Source organism: Barbus barbus (genome assembly GCF_936440315.1).
Source record: "Barbus barbus genome assembly, chromosome: 1".
In the NCBI taxonomy this organism is placed as follows: Eukaryota; Metazoa; Chordata; class Actinopteri; order Cypriniformes; family Cyprinidae; genus Barbus; species Barbus barbus.
In genome coordinates, this window is record NC_136729.1 from 12,770,841 (window position 1) to 12,787,895 (window position 17,055).

Consider the following 17,055-nt stretch of genomic DNA (forward strand, 5'->3'; position numbering starts at 1 on the left):
GAAAGCTTATAAGGAATGTATTTGCTACATTTGTGTAAGCAGTACACATCCAAACACGCAGAGTAAAAAAGCCGTACGTACCTTTATCATTGTAATAACGAGCCACAAACGCGTCCACTGCTGAAATCCCAGTTTAGTTAGAGAGGTAAGGGTCCACAGAACAACATCCAGCGAGCACTTTTAGTCCAGCGAAACAATAACGTTGTAATAAGGATGAATATTCCTTTGTTTACGTTTCATTTCTTCAGAGAGTTATTGTTCGTGTCCGTTATGGAATAAATTACGCTCAAAAACAGCGTCTTGGTGGTAAAAAAACAACACGGTGTTGCAGCATACAGTTTTACAAACAGAATGAGACCGTCCACGGAAAAAAAAAGTCTCAGAAAAGCGGAATATAGATTATTTGAATTTGGCGCTCCCTCCTGCCAGCCATGACGCGGGCTATGACGCTGTCATCTGAGCGGGGCGTAACTTAGCGATCTGCTTTAGCCATAAAAAACTGTTTTTTTTTTTTTTTTTCTTCTACATTTTTTATATATGTGTGTGTGTATTGTGTGGGGAATGTGGCCGTATCTGCATGATTATAATCTGTATGGACGGATATCAGCGTGTTTATTACCGACTCTATGATGGCTATCATTGTGATTCATTGATCAGCTATTATTGATTATATGGCCCATCTGTATGATTATCATCTGAATGGAAGCACATCAGCGTGTGATTACTGACTCTATGACCATGTCTGGCAATATCACTTCATGTCTGACAATCAGAATACTTCAGTATACATACTATATACAAAGCATTTTTTTTTCTATTTTTTTTTCCTTTTTTATTACTCTATTTTTGTATTTTTTAGTGCTCAAATAAATCTGTCTATTATTTTATAATTGAAAAACTATGCAGGAACATGTATAATGACTAAAATAGCTTGTATAATTCTGCAATCCATTTGGTGGTTATTTTTCCTCAAACGGGGGGGTGGGGGGACTATAAATAGTTTCAGAAAAAATATTGCAGGAATCTTATTTTTCATGGTATCTTCAAATTTGAAATATGAACTCATGAGACACATGGCGTTCAATCCATTACTTTTCTGGATTGCTCCAGGACTTATTTCATGTATTTGTATATGAAATAAAAAAACATTCAGTGTGGAAAAATATTTTTCAAGGCACGTCAGTGCCTATAACTTTTTATCTTTTTGAGCATTATCAACTCTGGATGATAGATAGTAAAGCCCAGAGTCTCTTCTTTCCAAAGATACCTAATTTGTTTGTGTAAGCACACTTTGTCACAAACTGTTACCATTTTAATTTAGGTAGGTTATTTTCACCTGCGAGGCCCCAAATGGGGGTGAAGGTTAACAGGTTAACAAATCGTCGTGGCCTAATGGTTAGAGAGTCAGACTCGTAATCCAAAGGTTGCGGGTTTGAGTCTCGGGCCGGCAGGGATTGTAGGTGGGGGGAGTGAATGTCCAGCGCTCTCTCCACCCTCAATACCACGACTGAGGTGCCCTTGAGCAAGGCACCGAACCACCAACTGCTCCCCGGGCGCTGCAGCATAAATGGCTGCCCACTGCTCCGGGTGTGTGTTCACGGTGTGTGTGCGCACTTTGGATGGGTTAAATGCAGAGCACGAATTCCGAGTATGGGTCACTATACTTGGCAGTATGTCACTTCACTCTCTTCACTCTTAACACAAAAATGAGTGATGATCAGGTCAACACAGAGAAGTATAGAAATTCTATATTGGTTAAAAAAAAACTGTGCTGGTATCGGATTGGATCGGTATCGGCAGATACTCTGAATTTTCGGTATTGGATCGGTTCTGAAAAAATGGTATCGTTGCATCCCTAGTATGGGTGTTAGAATAGGACAATATTTGGCAGAGATACAACTATTTGAATATCTGGAGTCTGAGGGTGCAGAAAAAATTCAAATGTTGAGAAAATCGCCTTTAAAGTTGTCCAAATTAAGTTCTTAGCAATGCATATCATTAATCGAAAATTAAGTTGAAATTTACTAAATATCTTAATGGAACATGATGTTTACTTAATATCCTAATGATTTTTTGCCTAAAAGAAAAAATGATCATTTTGACCCATACATTGTATTGTTGGCTATTGCTATAAATATACCCGTGCTACTTATGACTGGTTTTGTGGCCCAGGGTCACCTATATGCACTAGTCAAACCCTAATTAGTGGAACTTGCATATTAGTATCACTATTACTGAAGTAAATGTGCATTTGTGATCGTGTATGACAAAACAAATTGCTGAATAATTTTTTTAACCAGTTATTTGAACCATTTCATCTCTTCATACTTGAGCAGTTTGCTGTTATTTGGCAGCTGTTCACATGATGGCCATTGCAAATAGGGCTGGGTATCGTTCAAAAATGTTCGATACCGATACCTTGAGTTCGATACCGGTTCCTGAACGATACCAATTTTATGAAAACAGTTTTAACAAGATTACATTATCTCAAAAAACTTTGGTTTTATTTTTTTCAGCTTTGTTGACATGTATACAGACTCAAAGACTCATCTCCTGAGCCACTGCACAAAGGAACAAAATATAGCCAACACAATAAATCAGTACAAATAATTTTAATAAAGCTCAAATAGTTTTCAGTTTACACTAGTGCGTGCTCGTTTTAAAACGCATAGCTCAGACAGAATCATCATTTCTATTCATTTATTCTAGGTTGTTAAAGACTTCAAGAAATTTAAAATCTTTATCCACTTTCATAAGTGGATGTTTTATTTTCTTTCACAATATGTTTTATTGTTATTAAATTCTATGTTGTAGTATGTCTAATTATTTGAATGCATAAAAACTACTTAGTTTATTCAAATTTATTCTTAAAACAGCCTTATGAAATGTTTTCTTTTTCCTCAGAAATTCTGTGTTCTGTATCTGGTTTTCAAATGAAGGCATAAAACATTCATTTCATTTTTCTTTTAAATTATTGAAAATAAAACTTTTTTATTTATTTTGGCAAACACAATTTTACTATTAAAATTAAAACATGGAAGAAATGTTGTGTGATCATTAATTAAAAAATTTTAATAAGAGTTTTAATAATTTTAATAGTAGCCTAGTAGTAGCAGTATGTACACTCTGCTGAACAATATTAATATATTTCTGCCGCAATGTCTTCCAAGTTAATCCGAACTTTTATTTTGACGGGTTTCCGGGAATACCTTTACAGTTCTGTGTGTATATGATATGACGCAAGTTTTACTGAAATCAAACGGTAAAATGCTCATGAAGTGACTCTCAGAGCAGTTCTAGAGCTGTTGTTCATGTGTTTATGTCCTCATTTAGTGAGACGGCAGACGCTGAAATGTCACGCGAGCTTCAGTCTGTGTCAAGTAAGCGAAACTGCGCGATATAGAGAGCAGACTGCTCCGTACGCTTTCGAATTGCTCTCGCGGATGTCAAACACTGATCAATCAGCACCGCGTCACTTCTAGTCAAACACACCTAGTGCTGCAGGCTTATTGGTTCACTGACGTTAATGAGATTAACCCCTTAGATATCGAAATTTGGTACCGAACGACAAGACGTTTTTCGATACTCGGTGGTATCGAGGCAATTCGGTCGGTGCCTAAAAAGTATCGAACTCGATACCCAGCCCTAATTGCAAATGCTTAAGTCCCGTGATGAATTATGAGCTCTCTCAGTTATACTGATGCATCTCTAAGTGCTTTCGAAGCTACAGGTGTCTTTAATTGTTATTGAGATGACTTGAGATTCTAATGTAGTAATTTTTGTCAAAGAGTCAGGCTCCCCCAGTGAATACTATTTATTCTCAACGGTTTGTTCTGTTGCTTAGATATTTCTGTTGCTGTGACATCTGTGGGTGCTGTTGATTAAACCCCTGGGATGTTTTTTTTCCATCTCCATGCTATCCTGATTGCAATAACTCTTCTATTTGTGTAGTGCAGATGCCAATCTAGAAAGATTTTTGCTTAAATAGAACTTATCTGCAAAACACACGTTATGCAACTTGCCCTTTCCAAAATATAGTGTTCTGGTAAACTTTGCCACAAATGAACATTTTTTACTATGTGTTTCCAAAGGCACAGTTTGTTTGTGGTTTCGTTTCTTAAAGAAAATATCTTTCTGAATATTTTAAAAAGGAGAGAGGTTATTTTCATGTATGCTTGGCCTTTAAATTGTTAGGATACTATTACAGGAGCATGTCGGGCAATGTGCACTGCAGGGTTGTTATAGTTAACTAAAGCTAGAATTAAAACTTCATTGAAATAAAGCTAAAATCAAATAATCTTAAACTCATTCTGTTTAGTTGCCAAGGCAGCATTTCTAATTTTCATTTAAATTTGAAGCACTACAATTACTAATTGGCAGTAAAAAATATAAAATTAAACATGGTGATATTAAACAAAAAAAATTGAATCTAACTAAAGCACATAAAATTACTAAAAATGTAACTAAAATTAAATTGAAAACTGAAAGTATAAAAATAAAAGGTAATTCAGAATATTAATAAAATCTATTAAGGGCTATATATAATACTATTGCCCCCTTTTCTTGGTTTTGATGGTTTTAGTTATAGCACTTATAAATATTTTATGGTTTTATGTGGTCATTTCTTGTTTTCTCCTGCAGATAAAGGAGGGAGAGGGATTGTCAGCGTGAGGAGGGGGTCACCATCTGGGACCTGGTCCACACAGCGTTGCCAGTACAACAGAAAGAGTTAGAAAGACACAAAAAAATTGTGAAAGAGAGCAGCTTATTTGGGTCATAACTGCTTCTGGCAGCTGTATTATCAACATTTTTGTTTCCTGTAGTCGAGTGACTTTAGACGTCAGTATCAAAGCTCTGCAGTTTTTGCAGTTCAACAGGTATTACTCATTTTAGGGGGTTTTGATTTCTTTTTTGTTTTTATTTGTTTCTTTTCATCGGCTGTGAACAAGAGAGCTCTTACCGTGTCTGACCTTTTGTATTTCTGCTCTCCTGCACACAAGCCCTGAATAAGGCATCTATAACCCTATTCTGTCTTAAGTTGGCTACTTTGAAACACACACACACACACACCTTTCAGCCCTCTCACCCAGACCTTGTCCAGCCTAGTCTTGCCTGCGCCACTCCCCCGGACAGGGTAAGAATAACACATGAACTGCTGTATTTACATATATAGATATGTCTGTCAGTTTTGTGTGCATTACACTGCAATGTAATAAAAGAATCTGTATGTGCTAATGAACAGAAGTTTGCTTACAGCATGTTTCAGTATGTTGCATACTCTTATTCAACTATTTCTGTTTGTAGACTTTCACCTCTGTGAAGGAAGGAAGAATATGACTGCTGAAACACTTAACTTTGGCCCAGAATGGTAAAATCATTTCCTTTCAATTTCTGTGTATCCTTCTCTTGTCAGATCTCCCTTTTTTTTTCTTCTCTTTTCCTTGTATTTTTTTTTATTACTGTCCTTTGACTGATTTTCTCTGTTCCATTCTATGTCACTGTCAGAGAAATTAAATGCAAGACATAATGTTACTATCTCACTACCTTTTCCTGTAATAAGATACTTTAGGCAAAGGGGATAAGTGCTGTTATTTTTTGCCTTGTTGTTTTGCATGTGTAGCTCTGAGGCGATAGTCAAGCTCTCTTATAGAATGTCTTTTCGCTCAAAAGAGTGGGGTCAGTAAGATGTTTTTTTTTATTTGAAATAAATTAATACTTTTATTCAGCAAGGTAGCATTAAATTGATCAAAAGTGACCATTAAGACATTTGTAATGTTCTTTTTTTTTTTACTTTTTCAAAAAATCCTGAAAGAAAAATGAGTTTCCTCAAGTATTTAGCAGCACAGATGTTTTCAACACTAATAATATTAAATGTTTTCTTTAGCACCAGATCAGCATATTAGAATGATTTCTGAAAGATCATGTGACCCTGAAGACTGGAGTAATGGCTGCTGAAAATTACGGGAATAAATTACATTTTAAAATATATCAAAACAGAAAATAGTTACTTTAAATTGCAATAACATTTAACAATATTACAGTTTTTACTAGGGATGCTCCGATCGGGATTTTTGCAGCCGATACCGAGTACCGATTTCTTGTCATGGTGATCGCCCGATACCGATGCTGATTCTGATGCTTCAAGCTTTATATAACATACGTAATAATATTATATAAGTAATCACAAAAATTATTCCTTATACAGTGAACATTTTAATATACCTTTAAAATTGTTTATGCATAACATTATGTATATCAGGGATACTTAATATAAGACAAAAATAAATGCAAACAAAATGTGTCTGATGCAACCCAAGGCAGAGATGGGCTCGGACTCGAGTCGCATTTTTATAGCCTTCAGACTTGACTTGACCTGAAATGACTCCAGACTTTATTCGATTTGAGGAAAAGGACTTGTGAATATTTTAAAAGCAACTCGAGTCTTTTATCCTTAAATACTTCTATAAGTGCATCCGCACCCCGGCATCCATCCGGACTGCGAGCCGTAACAGCAGCACCATTTTAAGTGAGCGGCGCATCAAAACAGCGGAGCGGATCACATTACAAGCGCTCGTTTGTGGCAAACATTTTTCAGTGCTATATCCTCGTATTTTTATCTAAAGCTAAACACGCTTTATTCAAGCCCTTTCAGCTCCGTGGGCTTTCTCTCTCCCGATGCGCGCCGGTGCCAAGTTCAAGAGCTGCCGCGGTTATTTTATTTTTATTTTAACAACAACAGAAACACGGTGAGAGGCAAAATTATAGATTACCTTCACTAAAATACAGCAGGAAAAAACAATGCTGCAAATACAGTTATTTATCTTACTATCTATTTATCTATCTATAACTTATGACTCAAACCAGATGTAACAAGACGTTTCTGATCTACATTTAGCAATATTAATCTGTATGCTTATATATATATATATATACTGTAATTGTTGTTAGATAGCTAGGTTGGAATTTAAACTTTGAAACTGTTATTCTTTTCTGCTCAAGATGAGAACGTTTTGATTATCCAATGTTAGAGAGAGGACAAAACAAATAGAAACATTTAAACTTCAATATGGCGAAGTCTGATGTAACTCATAAGGTTTAATGCTGTCCAATATAAGACTGAAGAGGAAAAAAATGAAACATTTAAACTACTGAAAGAACAAAACGGAGTAGTTTCACGGTTATCCACGGGTGCTGCGGATAATCCGCGGGTCAGGTAATAAAAAAATGCATTGTGATTATTTGCGGTTGGGTCGCCGGTGGATAAAATAAATGATGCAATATTAACTAAATTTTTTCATTAGGCAGACGATTTAATTTGTGTGTGTGTGTTCGCCTGATCGGGAAGTTGCAGTGACAGAAACGGTGACATTCCAGATAAAGTTTAAAAGGAGTAAAGCCTCTGTTAATGCTATTGAGTAGGCTAATATGGCCAAAGAAGATATTTTGTTTTATTAATAAAGGGTCATAGAGCGGCCGCGATCAGCTCCGGTGCCCGTGCCGTAAAGCCTGCGCTCCGCAGACGCGTGCAGTGATGCGCAGATCAGCTCTAACGTCACTGAATCTGCTGTTAAAAATTAACCATACATTCATAGTATCATAATGCAAAACATAGGTGACATATAGCAAATTTTTCATTGTTTCTTGAAATGTCATAGGATTTCCACACTGGCGATGACTGCAGCATATGTCCCCATGCATCTCATACGTCGCCACGCATTGACGTCATCAAATTGCGATCGGTACATGAGATCGGCCAAATGTATGAGTCATAAAATGTGAATATCGGCCGATACCGATCGATCGGAGCATCCCTAGTTTTTACTGCGTTTTTGATCAAATAAATGCAGGTTTGGTAAGCATAAGAGACGTCTTTCAAATGTCAAAAACATAAAAAATATATATATCTTACTGAACCCAAACTTTAGGTCAGTAGTATGTGTTGTATTGGAAATCCTAGATATATATATTTTTAAAGAGTAAAATATTTTGTTTATTACTGCTACAAAATCCTAAAAAAAAAAAAAAAACAATATTATTTTTTGTCACATTGCCCAAAGCTCTGTTTTTGAAAATATATGAAGAGTTAATTTGCAAAAACAGATAACTCTGTTTTTAATAATTATCAGGAATCATTGTGCATTCCAATTAATCTGAATTCAACTGCACTTGGGTTATTTTGACTAGGTTAAAAAAATAACTTTAAAAAAACAGCTAACTAACACAATAAAAACATAACATAAAAAACATGATTTTTGAAAATTAAAAAAAGGGAGTTGTTTTTGCAAATAAACTATTCATATTTCTTAAATCCCTTCAATAATGTGAGCTTCAAAACAGCACCTTACCATTCAGTTTATTCAATTTAAAAGATTTTTTGCTCTGTACTGCTCTTTAATTTTACTGTTTCTGTAAGGTTCTCTCTCTCATCCTTCCCTTCTTCCCAACCCCTTCTCTCTCTGTATCTGCTCTTGGCACCCACTATGATTATGCAGAAATTAAACCGTTAGGTGTGGTCCTCTGCTGAATTAAGGCTCTTCTGTGCATAGTTGGTCCTCGGCCAACAAAAGTGAATTACTGAGTTTGACATGTACAATGCAGGGGTGGTATGTTTCCTCAAAGACTTCTTCATCAGGTTATCTTAGGCGGGGTAATATTTACATCTGCTCCGGGTGTGTGTTCACGGTGTGTGTGTGTTCACTGCTGTGTGTGTGCACGTTGGATGGGTTAAATGCAGAGCACGAATTCCGAGTATGGGTCACCATACTTGGCAGTATGTCACTTAAAAAAAAAATCAAAAAATATATATTTATGTAAAGTTTACAACACAGCTCTGAAACCCCTTTTCCACCAACAAGGTGCCTCAGCCAGTGCCGTTTCACATGTTTCCGCTGCTGAAAAGGAGTTTCAGTCAAGAAAAACAACTTTGCACTGGCTGCTGGGCTCGAACCAGGAACCACTAATGTCAGATGCCAGGGGCGAGACAATGTCAGCTCCAAGTAAAGTTGTCAAAACCACAAATAACTCTGGTGATTGTGACACCCTACAAAACCAGATCATTCCCAGTATAATCAGCAGAGTTATTTACACTAAGCAAATCAAATCACTTTTATTGTCACATCACCACAGCACATGTGCCTTCGTGAGTGAAATTCTTGAGAGCGTGCTCCAGACAGTGCAGAAACAATTTACATATAGACATTACCATACATACGTACAGACTTATACAGATGACAATGTGTAATATACACATACATATACTCAGTACACACAGTGTACTATTAGACAGACATACAGTTACCGATACACATTATACACAGTATGTAGTACACATTCTACGTTATATACACAGTAATATGCGAAGATGCAGCAGATTATATATAAACCGGATGTGCAAATGTCATGGATGTGCATTGGATGGTATCCAGTGCTGGCAAAAAGATTGTTGTATTTGTGCAGTAGTGTACTGGTAGTCCAGTTTGAACTGTATGGAATTAAAGTTCAGCGCGTGGTATATTGTAAAGTGGGAGTGTGCTGTAGGTTGTATTAGTTTTGACTGTTCATTAGCCTGATAGCCTGAGGAAAAAAGCTATCCCTCAGTCGGCTAGTGCGGGATCGGATGCTGCGGAGACGTTTTCCTGAGGGCAGCAGAGAGAGCAGTCTGTGGGACGGGTGGCTGGAGTCATTGATGATCCTCCGGGCTTTCTTTATACACCGCCTGGTGTAGATGTCCTGGAGGGAGGGAAGCTCACCTCCAACAATGTGACGGGCAGTTCGCACGACCCTTTGCAGAGCTTTGCGGTTGCCAGCAGTGCTGTTTCCAAACCAGGCGGTGATGCAGCCTGTCAGGATGCTCTCCACAGTGCAGGTGTAGAATGATCTGAGGATGCTGGGGCTCGTTCCAAACTTCCTCAGCCGTCTCAGGAAGAAGAGGCGTTGGTGTGTCTTCTTCAGCACTGCATCTGTGTGAGCGGACCATGTGAGATCCTCAGTGATGTGAACACCGAGGAATTTGAAGCTGTTTACTCGCTCCACAGGTGTCATGTCGATGGTGATGGGTGTGTGTTCTCTGCTCTGTCTCCTGAAATCCACCACCAGCTCCTTGGTCTTGTCGATGTTGAGTGAGAGGTGGTTCTCTTGACACCATTTAGTCAGGATTCTCACCTCCTCTCTGTAGGCCGTCTCATCGTTGTCAGTGATCAGGCCTATCACCGTTGTGTCGTCAGCAAATTTGATGATGACGTTGGAGCTGTGTGTTGCTGTACAGTCATGTGTGTACAGGGAGTACAGGAGTGGGCTGAGGACGCAGCCCTGAGGAGCACCAGTGTTGAGGGTCAGCGGGGATGAAGTGTTGTTGCCCATCTGCCTGTCAGGAAGTCCAGGATCCAGCTGCACAGAGATCCGTTTAGTCCCAGAGTCTGGAGCTTCTCAACCAGTGTGGCAGGCACTATGGTATTGAATGCTGAGCTGTAGTCCACAAACAGCATTCTCACATAGGTGTTCTTATTTTCCAGGTGGGAGAGAGCAGTGTGCAGGGTGAAGGCAATAGCATCGTCTGTGGAACGGTTTCTGCGATATGCAAATTGTAGGGGATCCAGTGAGTCAGGCAGCACAGAGCAGATGTAGTATCTGATGAGTTTCTCAAAGCACTTGCTGAAGATGGGTGTCAGAGCAATGGGCCTCCAGTCATTCAAGCATGTGATTTTATTTTTCTTTGGTATGGGCACAATGGTGGATTTTTTGAAGCATGCGGGAACCACAGACAGAGAGAGGGAAAGGTTAAAAATGTCTGAAAACCCCGGCCAGTTGGAATGCGCATGCTCGGAGCACACGGCCTGGGATGCCATCGGGACCCACAGCCTTGCGGATGTTCACCCGTCGGAAGGATCGGGTTACATCTGCGACAGAAAAGGAAAGTGCGCTCGCCTCTTCTGCTACAGCCACGGGAGCGCGCTCTGTGTGGGCGGTGTTGTGAGCCTCGAAACGAGCATAAAAGTGATTAAGTTCGTCCGGTACAGAGGCGGCAATGTTCACAGTAGCTGGTTTATTCCCTCTGAAATCTGTGATGTTATTGATACCCTGCCACATGCTTCTTGCGTTGTTGGTTTTGAATTGTTCTTCAACTTTGTTTTTATATTGTCGTTTGGCAGCTTTGATTGATTTCCTGAGATCGTAACTGGCTTGTTTGTGATCGTCAGAGTTTCCGGATTTAAAGGCAGATGTCCACGCTGACAAGGCTGCTCGAACATCGCTGTTAATCCACGGTTTTTGGTTGGGGTAGATGCGGATTGTTTTTGTTGGTACTACATCCTCTACACACTTCCTGATGAAACACGTTACAGTATCTGAGTACGCCTCTATGTCGTCATCAGACGCTGCCCGGAACATGTCCCAGTCCACGTGATCAAAACAGTCCTGTAGTATAGCGTCTGATTGGTCCGACCAGCATTGAATTGTCCTGAGGGCGGGTGCTTCTCGTTTCAGTTTCTGCCTATAGGCAGGCAGGAGCAGAACGGAAGAATGATCTGATTTGCCAAAAGGTGGGCGGGGGAGCGATTTGTAGGCGTCCCGGAATGGAGAGTAGCAGTGGTCAAGTACACGATCACCACGCGTGTTGATGGTGATGTGTTGAAAGTATTTTGGAGCTATTGTTCTGAAGTTGGCTTTGTTGAAGTCCCCCGTAACAATAAACGCCGCGTCTGGGTACGCGGTTTCCTGCTCGCTTATATTCCCATACAGTTCCTTGAGTGCCTGGTCTGTGTTGGCTTGAGGGGGAATGTAAACAGCTGTGATTATGATCGCTGTAAATTCCCTCGGTAGCCAGAATGGTCGACACAGAAGCATATGAAATTCCAGATCAGGGGAGCAGGTGGATTTAATAGAGTGTAGGTTCCTTTCATCACACCACGAGTTGTTGATAAAGAAACAGACGCCCCCACCTCTGCTTTTCCCTGTGAGCTCTTTCGTTCTGTCCGAGCGGTGCACGGAGAACCCCGTAAGCTCGATGGCTGAGTCTGGAACCACTGCAGACATCCAGGTTTCTGTGAGGCAAATAATGCAGCAGTCCCTTGTTTCCCGTTGGTATGAGATGCGTGCCCGCAGTTCACAGAGTTTGTTGTCCAGTGACTGAACGTTAGCCAGCAAAATAGTTGGGAGAGGAGGTCGGAGGGGACGGCGTCTGAGTCTGACAAGGACGCCGGCTCTCTTCCCCCTTTTCCGGCGGCGTTTCCTCGGTCGCGATCGTGCAGCCCAGACAAAGGGGTCTGATGCGGTGTCTGTAAACAAGGCGCCGGCGTTCAGGAACTCAAAGTCCGGTTTGCGTTGCGTGACGAAGGAACCAATGTTTAAAAGCGTGTGTCTATCGTAGACAGTTATACTGACAACATCTAACACGTGAAACAACAAAATAACAAATAAAACATAAGAAACATAAGAAAAACTGCAGAGTTTTCTTGGAGCTCGCATCACGGCTGCCATGCTCGGCGCCATCTTGTTGCCAAGATGGACAGATTCTATATACAGTATCTGACAGCAACACCAGCCCCTTGATTTTCCTGTTTACCTTTATACAAATTAAATATTGTATAAGTATATACACCACTGTTCCAAAGTTTGGAATCAGTAAGATTTGTTTTTGTTTTTTGATGAACTGTTCTTTTTTTTTTTTTTTTAGTAAAAGTAATTTCAAATGTATTCCTGTGATGGCATTACTCTAGTCTTCGGTGTCACATGATTCTTCAGAAATCATTCTAATATGCTGATGTGCTGCTTGAAAACATTTTGTAATATTATCAGTGTTAACAGTTTTGTGCTGCTAAATATTTTTGTGGAAAAGGACTTTTTTCAGGATTCTTTGATGAATAGAATGTTTAAAAGAACATTTATTTGAAATATTTTGTAACGTCCCAAAGGTCTTTGTTATTATTTTTGATCAATTTAATTCATCCTTGCTGAATAAAATTAATTTCTTTAAAACAAATTACTGTCCCAGCATTTTTTGAACAGTAGCGTGTATGTAAATTGATTGATATGGATTTATTGGGCATAACTTCTAGCTTTTTTAGTTCTTAAGAGTGTTTCCCCTACCCAAGTATAATTTCCTTGGAAAAGAGGAGTGAGAGATCCTAAATAAAGGAGGATGTAGAGTCGACATTGACAGGGCTGTTCTTGAATGGTAGCATTTCTCAATGAAGCTTTCACATTGTTGCTGCTGTATCTCTTTTGATCTGATTTTTTTGTCTCTCTCAGGCTCCGTGCACTTTCCAGTGGAGGCAGTGTGTCTTCCCCTCCTGCCTCTCCTGCTATGCCAAAGTACAAGTTGGCCGAGTACCGTTATGGCCGAGAGGAGATGCTAGCACTTTATATCAAAGACAACAAGGTGGGAAAATGCCTAAAAACAATTCTGGGCTGTGTTGGTCTATTTTTAAGTCTAGCTGAAATCTAAGCATTCAGTTTGCAATGATTGCACCTACACCTTTACTACTTGACAATAATATTAGAGGGATTGATTAGACAAAGTGCTTTATTTATTTTTTTTGTCTAAATGGTCTGCCTTTAATTGGGCATTTTTAGATTATTTGCATCAGTTGTTCATGTCTGCGTGGTCTATTTCAATCTACTGACAGCTGTTTTAGTTAATAAAAAGCTGTGTTAGTTAAGTTTTCATTAGAGGAATTTTGTCTTCATCTTAATTGCTGGTGGTAAATAATGTTATACATTGGCTGTCGGTTGCTCTGGTCTGTAGTATCTACATCAGCCTTTGGAAAAACCCATATTGGTCAGTCTTTTTTTATTATTTTTTGTTTTTGTTATAAGTCTATGTAAAACCTTATGTTGCTCAAAACAAGTTTTTGTTCTGTGGAACTCCCTACTGATTTATCATTTGTCTTTGTGCATACAGTGGAAGTGGTAACGATACATACAAGTATAGAATTAAAGATGTTCAATGACTTAAATTTAAGGTCAGTTTTTGACACAAAGCTTTGAAATGTAACTCACAAATAGTATGGGCTATTTCTCTGTTTATATCCACTAAAAGGAAAAGAGCAGCCTGGACATTTTGCAAAATAACTATTTTTGGCTGATTCCAAAGTACAAACATGAGTATTTTGAGTGATGATCACAGAATTTTAATTTTTGTTTAAATTTTTTTATTTTAATTATTAGATGTTTAGACAGGTAATCTATCTGTGATCCTTGTAGAATACAAACATTGTGTTTGTAAATGTCACTCTATATAAGTGTTTCATGTGCTCAGCGAGTGCTGAGGGACCTTTAGCAGGTCCCTTAATGGACGTCTTTTTTGGTGTTCACATGGCCTGAGGTTTAACACACCTATGTGTGTCTAGTACGTTTCCACTGGTTGACTTTAAAATGCAAATAAATTCTTACCAGTACTGGCACAAGTCATAAAGTTTTCCAAGGGCAGCGGCGGCAGAGCTCTGTTGCAACAAAAATAGACTATAGAAAATGTGCCTTAAGATAATGATTTACCGTGTTTTTTTATTGCAGAAGAAATATTCAGGGTGCCCTAATCAAGCATGAATATTTGTTGTAATTACAATTTCAGTGTGCAACCCTCTAAATTGTGAGTAAATCACTTGCATATGTGACTAAATCTTCACTCTGGGCAACTAAATGTCTAATATTAGCCACTAATAAATTCTCAGATTTTACTCGTCCAGTATGTGAGTTGGAGGCTAAGTATAAGTTTAGCACAGATATATTTTTACTCGCCGAAAACACTGAGCGCTTCAGAGTTTCATCTGTCAAGCGATCTGTGCTATTTTTCAGTTCATCTGAATGGATGCGCAGTGCACCTTTATTTGACTTCCTGTAAACTCCAGTGTAAAGCTGTACGACTCGCCGTCGCTTTGTCTCACACACGCGCAAAGAGAGCGAGAGAGTCTAACATACCATGCAGAATTGACGCGCTACATGTAAACAATATTCTTTGTTGTATTTTCCTGTCAAAACGGAGATCCTTTTGAAATTCTTCAGCTTTTAAGAACTGTCGGGTTCTCTGGTAGTAAGCGGAACTAATGCGCAAACGGCAATCTCATTGGCTGGCCCTCAATTATTATTGTCCCGGTTTTGATTTCAGCAAATCAGTTAGAGCGAATGCATACAACCTGATTAATATTCATGAATTCAGCAGCTCCTTAATCCTTAGTGTTTTATATTGTTCTTAGAATTCGTAGTATTATTATTATCTTATAAATATTAAGTCGCTCCCCATTTTTTTTACAGAAACACTGAATGACCAAAAAAAGCACCATGCATACATATGCATTCATACAAGTTTAAATTCTAATTACTAAAGTTCTATCATGAAATAATACTCGATAATCATAATATCGTGTTATAATTCTTGACTGACTGATGTTAAGAGTGTACTTTCAGATATTTTAAATATTAGGGCTGTCGCGATTCATCTATTTTAGTCGACTAACCGATTTTTAAAAATCATCGACTTCATTTTGCTCGCGTCGTTTATTATAACGTTAATCTGGGAACGCAACGTGTGCCATTTCATCAGATTTACTAGCCAATGGCGATTTAATTGCCAAAGTGTCCATAGAGGCTTGATGGGTGTTCAAGAAATCCAGGCACTAAAAGTCCCAATGTAGCACCAGTATTGTGGAAAAATACAAATCTAACACTGCTTTCAAAAGGGAAGCTGAGATGTTTAGATTTTTTCTGTGTAGGAAAGGTGATTTGATTGTTACTTCTAAAAAGTTGACCAGTTAATGTCTGTTGTAGGAAGCCACATCAGCACTGCGCAAACTTAACCCTTGAATAGTCAGTTCCTTAGGGCACTCGAAGGGTGATTTCCATTTGAAAGTGAGCATTACTTTTGAACATTTGACCATTTTATGTATACTTTTTTGTTTTTGTTGCAAAAAAATATTTAAAATATTGTTGTTCTTTTGAACTTTCTATTTATCAAAGAATCCTTTTCGGTTTTCACAAAAATATTAAGCAGCAACTGTTTTTAATATTGGTACTAATAAAAATGTTTCTTGAGCAGCAAATCAGCATATTAGAATGATTTCTGATAGATTGTGTGACACTGAAGACTATGGTAATGGCTGCTGAAAATTCCGCTTTGTCATCATAGGATAGAATAAATGAAATACAATAATATATTCAAATAGAAAAGTTCCTTTATAATGTTTCACAATATTACTGATTTTACTGTATTTTTGATCAGATTCAACCTGAGTGCGCAGACCTGAGAGTCTTCTTCAGAAACATAAAAAAAAAAAAGGATGGGACATTGGTAAAGGGATTAATTTGCTCAATTTGTGTAGCATCCCCTTTGATGCAGTGCCCTTATAAGGGTGCAAAAATGCCTTTTGGAATTTACCCAAAATGTGCTGTACAAAATATTTGAGAAGAATGTTGATTCGTTACACCTAACTCAGATCAGCACAGTCCAGACTTTTTGTATATTTAAAATGTTTCTCTGTCCAGATGTAAATTTCCTGATTTTGAGTCCCATCATTTGTAACAGTAGAGTGAGTCACAGTCTTGTGTGTGTTTTCAGGTCCCTGAAGAAATGCAGGATAAAGAGTTTGCTGCTATTCTGCAGGATGAGCCTCAACAGCCACTGGCACTGTTGCCTCTCACTGAAGAGGAGCAGGTGAGAGGCGCACACTTACATGTCTGGCATTCTCAGCCTGTGGCTGATTAGACATGCATCACACACACTATCCTGTGAAAGTAATCTGAGGTGGGGCAAGCACATTTTTCAGAAACCATAAACACTCTCTTACATAAAACGCCTTTGGCAGTACAACGATTTTTATCTCCACCGATATTGCGGTTTTTGGTGTGGTACTGGTTTTTCTCATGCGTTTTTTCTTTTTGCAGCGGAACTTCTCCATGTCTGTCAACAGTGTGGCTGTGCTGAGGCTTATGGGTAAGGGGGGCGGGGCTGCCCCTGCTGGGGTGAACCGAGGCAGAGGCAGTGTGAGAGGCGGTCGAGGCAAGTTGATCTATTTATGTGTACACGCGTGTAAATTATTAATGTATTGGCGGGGATGCTGAGGTTTA

At 38.7% G+C, this 17,055-nt stretch overlaps 1 protein-coding gene across 6 annotated transcripts in view; it reads left to right on the top strand.

Annotated features, from left to right (window-relative positions):
• The window catches only part of LOC306870134 (GRB10-interacting GYF protein 1-like), a 43,063-nt gene that overhangs the window by 3,462 nt on the left and 22,546 nt on the right, over positions 1 to 17,055 (top strand). For all 6 annotated transcript variants that reach the window (XM_079417220.1, XM_079417221.1, XM_079417222.1 and 3 more), the window contains exons 2-6: positions 4,642 to 5,134; positions 5,305 to 5,368; positions 13,246 to 13,375; positions 16,547 to 16,642; positions 16,873 to 16,987. In XM_079417220.1, coding sequence (XP_079273346.1) covers positions 5,334 to 5,368; positions 13,246 to 13,375; positions 16,547 to 16,642; positions 16,873 to 16,987 — 376 coding nt within the window. In that variant the 5' untranslated portion in view covers positions 4,642 to 5,134; positions 5,305 to 5,333. The remainder of the gene's footprint in view (positions 1 to 4,641; positions 5,135 to 5,304; positions 5,369 to 13,245; positions 13,376 to 16,546; positions 16,643 to 16,872; positions 16,988 to 17,055) is intronic.